At 42.7% G+C, this 7,602-nt stretch overlaps 1 protein-coding gene across 1 annotated transcript; it reads left to right on the forward strand.

Moving 5' to 3' along the window:
• Positions 1 to 3,171: 3,171 nt before the first annotated feature.
• LOC115254209 (uncharacterized) lies at positions 3,172 to 4,978 on the forward strand. Its single transcript, XM_062856502.1, has 2 exons — positions 3,172 to 3,798; positions 3,863 to 4,978. Exons 1-2 carry the CDS (start codon positions 3,330 to 3,332, stop codon positions 4,675 to 4,677), a joined length of 1,284 nt encoding a protein of 427 aa, XP_062712486.1. The 5' UTR covers positions 3,172 to 3,329; the 3' UTR covers positions 4,678 to 4,978.
• The last annotated feature ends 2,624 nt before the right edge of the window (positions 4,979 to 7,602 follow it).

Genomic DNA, 7,602 nt, shown 5'->3' on the forward strand with positions numbered 1-7,602 from the left:
TATCCGTAAAATAATTTCTGGAGGAATCCCTGAAGGAGAAATTCCAGGAATAATTCCTGAAGGAAACCCTGGAAGAATTTCCGGAGGAATTCCTGGAAAAAATCCTGGAGGAATGCCTGGAGGAATATCTGGAATAATTTCTGGATAAATTCCGGGACAAATTTCTGAGGAAATTTTTGCAATGCCGATTTGCATATTCACATATCGGGCGCCCATTCCGTTTAAAAGTCATTTCAAGTCAGGCCCCCCCCTGGGCCCCCTCCAGAAAAAAATCCTAGCTACGCCAATGGACCATGCTGAGGATGGTGGGTCTGATTTCCGCTCGGTCCAGAAACTTTTCATAGAGCACTAAGCTGGGTTTGTCCCAGAGAGAAGTTTCACCAAGAAGAATCATAAATTCTTTTATTTGATGAACATTGTCACAATAAGTTAAGAACAAACCCAAGTAAGGTACACCGGGGCAAGTTGAAACGGGTGGGGCAAGATGAAACAGCGGGTTAACATGATGTTATCCAATGATGATAAACATCTTATATGTCATAACACATAGTTTTTGATTCAAACAATCTTTTGGCGAAAGAGAAATTTCCAAATTGTATTGAAATCTATTTCAAAACTTCGAGTTTCATCTTGCCCCACCCGTTTCAACTTGCCCCGGTGTACCTTAACCAAAAGTTCCGCTTCCCATGACAAAATGCACCTTCAAGTCCCGCAAAGTTCAGATAAAGTTCCGAATGGAACTTTCTGGCTGCTTAAGAGGCTAACGATCTGTCTGTCTGTCTGTCTGTCTGTCTGTCTGTCTGTCTGTCTGTCTGTCTGTCTGTCTGTCTGTCTGTCTGTCTGTCTGTCTGTCTGTCTGTCTGTCTGTCTGTCTGTCTGTCTGTCTGTCTGTCTGTCTGTCTGTCTGTCTGTCTGTCTGTCTGTCTGTCTGTCTGTCTGTCTGTCTGTCTGTCTGTCTGTCTGTCTGTCTGTCTGTCTGTCTGTCTGTCTGTCTGTCTGTCTGTCTGTCTGTCTGTCTGTCTGTCTGTCTGTCTGTCTGTCTGTCTGTCTGTCTGTCTGTCTGTCTGTCTGTCTGTCTGTCTGTCTGTCTGTCTGTCTGTCTGTCTGTCTGTCTGTCTGTCTGTCTGTCTGTCTGTCTGTCTGTCTGTCTGTCTGTCTGTCTGTCTGTCTGTCTGTCTGTCTGTCTGTCTGTCTGTCTGTCTGTCTGTCTGTCTGTCTGTCTGTCTGTCTGTCTGTCTGTCTGTCTGTCTGTCTGTCTGTCTGTCTGTCTGTCTGTCTGTCTGTCTGTCTGTCTGTCTGTCTGTCTGTCTGTCTGTCTGTCTGTCTGTCTGTCTGTCTGTCTGTCTGTCTGTCTGTCTGTCTGTCTGTCTGTCTGTCTGTCTGTCTGTCTGTCTGTCTGTCTGTCTGTCTGTCTGTCTGTCTGTCTGTCTGTCTGTCTGTCTGTCTGTCTGTCTGTCTGTCTGTCTGTCTGTCTGTCTGTCTGTCTGTCTGTCTGTCTGTCTGTCTGTCTGTCTGTCTGTCTGTCTGTCTGTCTGTCTGTCTGTCTGTCTGTCTGTCTGTCTGTCTGTCTGTCTGTCTGTCTGTCTGTCTGTCTGTCTGTCTGTCTGTCTGTCTGTCTGTCTGTCTGTCTGTCTGTCTGTCTGTCTGTCTGTCTGTCTGTCTGTCTGTCTGTCTGTCTGTCTGTCTGTCTGTCTGTCTGTCTGTCTGTCTGTCTGTCTGTCTGTCTGTCTGTCTGTCTGTCTGTCTGTCTGTCTGTCTGTCTGTCTGTCTGTCTGTCTGTCTGTCTGTCTGTCTGTCTGTCTGTCTGTCTGTCTGTCTGTCTGTCTGTCTGTCTGTCTGTCTGTCTGTCTGTCTGTCTGTCTGTCTGTCTGTCTGTCTGTCTGTCTGTCTGTCTGTCTGTCTGTCTGTCTGTCTGTCTGTCTGTCTGTCTGTCTGTCTGTCTGTCTGTCTGTCTGTCTGTCTGTCTGTCTGTCTGTCTGTCTGTCTGTCTGTCTGTCTGTCTGTCTGTCTGTCTGTCTGTCTGTCTGTCTGTCTGTCTGTCTGTCTGTCTGTCTGTCTGTCTGTCTGTCTGTCTGTCTGTCTGTCTGTCTGTCTGTCTGTCTGTCTGTCTGTCTGTCTGTCTGTCTGTCTGTCTGTCTGTCTGTCTGTCTGTCTGTCTGTCTGTCTGTCTGTCTGTCTGTCTGTCTGTCTGTCTGTCTGTCTGTCTGTCTGTCTGTCTGTCTGTCTGTCTGTCTGTCTGTCTGTCTGTCTGTCTGTCTGTCTGTCTGTCTGTCTGTCTGTCTGTCTGTCTGTCTGTCTGTCTGTCTGTCTGTCTGTCTGTCTGTCTGTCTGTCTGTCTGTCTGTCTGTCTGTCTGTCTGTCTGTCTGTCTGTCTGTCTGTCTGTCTGTCTGTCTGTCTGTCTGTCTGTCTGTCTGTCTGTCTGTCTGTCTGTCTGTCTGTCTGTCTGTCTGTCTGTCTGTCTGTCTGTCTGTCTGTCTGTCTGTCTGTCTGTCTGTCTGTCTGTCTGTCTGTCTGTCTGTCTGTCTGTCTGTCTGTCTGTCTGTCTGTCTGTCTGTCTGTCTGTCTGTCTGTCTGTCTGTCTGTCTGTCTGTCTGTCTGTCTGTCTGTCTGTCTGTCTGTCTGTCTGTCTGTCTGTCTGTCTGTCTGTCTGTCTGTCTGTCTGTCTGTCTGTCTGTCTGTCTGTCTGTCTGTCTGTCTGTCTGTCTGTCTGTCTGTCTGTCTGTCTGTCTGTCTGTCTGTCTGTCTGTCTGTCTGTCTGTCTGTCTGTCTGTCTGTCTGTCTGTCTGTCTGTCTGTCTGTCTGTCTGTCTGTCTGTCTGTCTGTCTGTCTGTCTGTCTGTCTGTCTGTCTGTCTGTCTGTCTGTCTGTCTGTCTGTCTGTCTGTCTGTCTGTCTGTCTGTCTGTCTGTCTGTCTGTCTGTCTGTCTGTCTGTCTGTCTGTCTGTCTGTCTGTCTGTCTGTCTGTCTGTCTGTCTGTCTGTCTGTCTGTCTGTCTGTCTGTCTGTCTGTCTGTCTGGCTACACTCATGTTTCAATGAATTCATGTTTTGAATAGTGCATCTGTTTGATTTTACTTTACAAAGTACATTTTCCAAACATATAAAAAGTTTCATTTTATTACATCAAAGCATCACCCTATTTAGATCTGTGGCAATCCATTCGGTTAGATGCAGACAAGCTTTATCTGTGAGTTGTTTGTGTCGCCCTCGAAATACAAACTGTTTCAACTTATTTTGTCTGCGCGACTTGCGAACGGAACAATGTGCGTCGTTATAACTACTTCAGTGCCCTAGCTTGTCTCCAGTACCTATCTTTTCGCACAGCCGCAAGAATGAAGAACCGCTTTCAGTTTGCTTTGAATCTTTTTGCCATCATCACACACGCGTGCCTTGCTGTTGCTGCCCCGTCGAACAACATACGGAAGCGAATCGTTTTAGAAGACCGGTACGACTATGTCGTCCTTGGAAGTGATCACGTGGCGCGCAGCATAGGTTCCCATCTGGCCAAAACCCACCATCCGAAAACGGTCCTAGTGTTGCAATCGAATCAATGTGATCAGATTTTGGAACCGGCCAGCGTGCCAAATGCGTTGGGATTGCGCATTTCCGACACGTTCGCCGAGTGCACTCATCTGATGGGATACGAGTTTACGGATCCACTGCACCAGGGCCAAAGGGTCGGCATCGGCTACAAGAACCGGACCCGCGGACTGGACACAGGGCAGCAAACACTTTGGGCAATTGATCCCAATCTGCTGCTGCTGAGTGGAGCTAATGTCGCACGTCTGTTGTATAATCACGGTGAGTTTGGGACGTGCATGCGGAGACACGCAAATATGTCGTGCTAAAACGGTTGTTCTTCCAGCTGCCGCTTCGGTACTCGGAGTCGAGCTAGATCTTGATGGCTCGAAGCAATGCATTTTTGCAGAAAACGAGGTTCTTATAGCCGGTAGATGTTTCAATGATTATCGTCACTTGAGTAGAGGCTCGGTGTTACCTGAAGTGGCCCTGGAGAGTTTGCGAAATTTACCGTTGGAAATCAGCATGGGCAGCCCTGTTATGACTCCAATTTTTTACACAAAAACAAACGACAGTTTGAAGGACAGCCCAACAGTGCTGGGAACGGAATTGTATTTGAGAACACCGGGACTCGACGACGAATACCGAGCCATACCTAACGCCAGACTCAGGCTGGTCATGGGAAATGCTAATCTGGATGGACACGTGTGGCTCGGATTTGTCCCGTCGCTGATCTGGGAGGATTCTTTCTACAGCCCTGGTCACGAGGAAACGGTTAAGATCTTGCTGTACGTTTTGAAAACAGCAAATTCTATCACGGAGTGTGATGCGTTCAAGCGGATGAATATGTCGAAGCTGAACCAAAGTGCCCCGGAATGTGCCAAGTACGTTGGTGCTGGGCAGTACTGGACTTGCTTCTTGGACGTAAAGTTGCGGCGGTTCAACTCGGTTAGTTGTCGTTTTTCAAAGATATTATACAAACTAACCCATCACTCTTCTTTACAGTCAAGATCAATTTTGAGCAACAAATCACCGCTTTTGGAAAAAGATTTTCGGTTAAAAGGAGTGAAACAATTACGTTTGCTTCCATTTGGATTGTCTGCACCGTTCCTGGATCGACTGTGGCGAAAACTATTTCCTAAACATGAAAAGACTGTTTGAGCTCTTATTATGATGTATGACTAATTTATCGTATATAGTAATGACGTGACTTCAAGAAAAAACGAGTTTTGAAACTTGAAGTCTTAGGATAAAAAGGTGATAGTTAGGAAATCAAAGGAAAAAAATTGATCATTGGAGGAGATAATACCGGGTTATGAATTGCATTTATATACCATTCACTGTAGTATTATTAACCTATTTATTTATATTCCTATTACATGATCTTTAAAACCAAGGAAACTGACATGTTAACGTCTAATCAACAAAATGCCAATACGTCCGTGAATTGTTGAAACTGTAGTGTGATGTTGCTGTGTTGTTTGTAGTTTTCAATATTTATTTTCAGTTTATGATGATGTTCATTGCATATTTACTGTAATGTTTAGAAGCTTGAAGTAATAAAATGTAGTTTGATTCAAATTAATTTTAAAATTTAATTCTAATTAAATTTAAGTTACTTTAATTAATCAGTCTGTGCGGCATTGTATGCTAAAGACAAATAAAACAAATAAAAAAAAATTAAAAAAAAAAACACTAGGGTTACGATTCAAAGAATTAAGATACCCAAACTTATTTATCTGCTTCATATAAATTATAAAAAAAAATATTAAAAACTGTTTGAAATGTAACGAATATTACATTAAACGAATCTTTGAATTTCGACAATTTTTCATTGAGAACTTAGCCATCTATTTGACTGACTGCTCTAGAAGTTTCTTTATTCAACGAAATGATCATATTTCATCATCTTCTGATAATCTCCCCGTAATCGACATGTTGCCAATAGTCGTTAAATCACTAATCTCGACAGTAGCGTAGAACACAAATTGCAACTAAGACGCCGCGCCACCCACCAAATGCATCTTGCCTACCTACAAACCCATAATGGACAAACGAAACAAAATATGCATGAAGATAAACATACAAAAACATCAGCCGAACAACCTTGCCATTGCCACCGTGCAGTAGGTCTCCTTCTTCGCGGTTCACAGGTTTAGCGCTGCTGGGCGGGCGAGCGAGCGAGCGGTCTGGTTCAAATTGCAGATCGCACATTTAGGGTAGTGGAACTGGTTTTGCTAATTTTTACTAAAATTTTGATATATGCATAATTCAATAGTTAATATTCAATTATGCATATATCAAAAATTTAGTAAAAATTGGCAAAACCAGTTCCACATTCCCTTAAAAGGCACATTAAAATAAAGATTTACAAAAAATGTATAAAAATCATACTTAACAAATAAGCTACAATAACACGACAGTGTTAAAATTAGCAGGATGAAAAAGTAGAGCTAGCAAATAAATTTACTACAGTGGCGTTTCGGTTTTATCACTAGTCGTTTTAATCACTACTCGCCCAAATTCACGGTTTTCTGTTCGAATATATCACGATTTTCATTTCGTTTTTATCACACTTGTTTTAAAACATTTCGAAATCAATATAAAATCAATACAGCATTGTCCAGTCCACCAAAACAGTTTAGAAATATAAGCTACGACTTATATATTGTGCAGCTGAACGATTTTGGATATAAAATTTACATTTGTTTCTCGTTTCGCTAAATTCACGGTTTCGTTTATATCACGGTAAAATTTTTTTTGACCGTGATAAAACCGAAAAACCACTGTACTGTCTACCGGAATTCCCATAATAGGTAAATTGCAACCTCGTTAGTCATACACGGCGAGGTTGCGTCGGATATGCGAAGACTATATTTTCAAGAGTTTTTGGTCCAGAAGTAGAACTCGATGTTCTTCAAAAGTTATGCTTTGTCTAACAGTGTAATCAATATGGGTATGATGGTTTTAGTATTAGGGAACGTCCATAAATTACGTCACGCTTTTAGGGGGGAGGGGGGTTCAGTAAAGTGTGACAACTCATACAAAAATTACAGAGGTCTCATACAAAAAGAGTGACATAGGGGGGGAAAACGGGCTATTTTGCGTGACGTAATTTATAGACGCTCCCTTAAGTGACCAACATGCCATGAATTGATTACAAAGAAACTCCATAAATGCAACCTTACCCAAACAAGAAAGACTTCACCCTAATGTCTATAATTTGTGGGCAAGTACCTCTTTGTACCTGTGTAGCCCATTTGGATCACATGAACGTTGAATAAGTATACCCCATAGTGTACGTATGGGGTTGCACAGGTGTTGCTTTTTTTCGGTGTCCGTCATGTTCGTGGACCTTATGCGGTCCGTGGAACATGAGACCATTTCAATGGGCAGACACGAAAAAATCCTCGAGCCTATAGGTGCGAGCCGGCTATTATTATTGACACTGGTTCAATGTTTCACACCTTCGTGTAATAAATTATGTATGTTTGAGCGATGCGTTGCACATGCACCGGCTAATAGGTCTGATTTGTTTCATGATTGGAACCAAACTGTTTTTTTTTTTTTTCGGTAATGCTTTGAACGCTCTATTTGTAAGGTAATCGAGCAGATTACTTCCAAAAGGTTATCAGAGTACTGTGCTACGTTAACCCTTTGGAAACGGATGTGTCACATTAGCCCAGCCGTGAAAAACGACCATTATAAACGTGTTCTAGACCAGTGAGGTTGCATTCAGAAAAGCGAAAATGCCGTCTCCAAAGAATTAAAGCTTAAATTAAAGTGTCAAATTTTAAAACAAAATGTTAGCAGCATACTTTTGAACCGTTTACCGAATGGCAGATGAGTGCACATTTTCACATACATACATTACATACGTACAACATTGAACAACGTACTAGTATGAACAATGTTTGATGATTCTGATATGCCCCGAAAAGCCTTTAAATTTCTTCTAATATTCTCCAGGAGTTTACCTTCTAGTGTTCCAGAAGTTTCTCTGAGATTTCATCAGGAGTACTTTCTAGCACTTTTTCAGGGGATTATTCTACAATTTCTTCAAGGGTTCCCTCTGGGATTCCTGCA

The sequence above is a fragment of the Aedes albopictus genome, chromosome 3 (genome assembly GCF_035046485.1).
Source record: "Aedes albopictus strain Foshan chromosome 3, AalbF5, whole genome shotgun sequence".
Lineage (NCBI taxonomy): Eukaryota > Metazoa > Arthropoda > Insecta > Diptera > Culicidae > Aedes > Aedes albopictus.

Bases quoted from the DNA above. Each gene is read 5' to 3' on its own strand.
- LOC115254209 (XM_062856502.1), top strand. From the start codon at position 3,330: ATGAAGAACCGCTTTCAGTTTGCTTTGAATCTTTTTGCCATCATCACA. The intron at 3,799-3,862 runs GTGAGTTTGGGA...TTGTTCTTCCAG, and splicing joins ACGTCTGTTGTATAATCACG to CTGCCGCTTCGGTACTCGGA.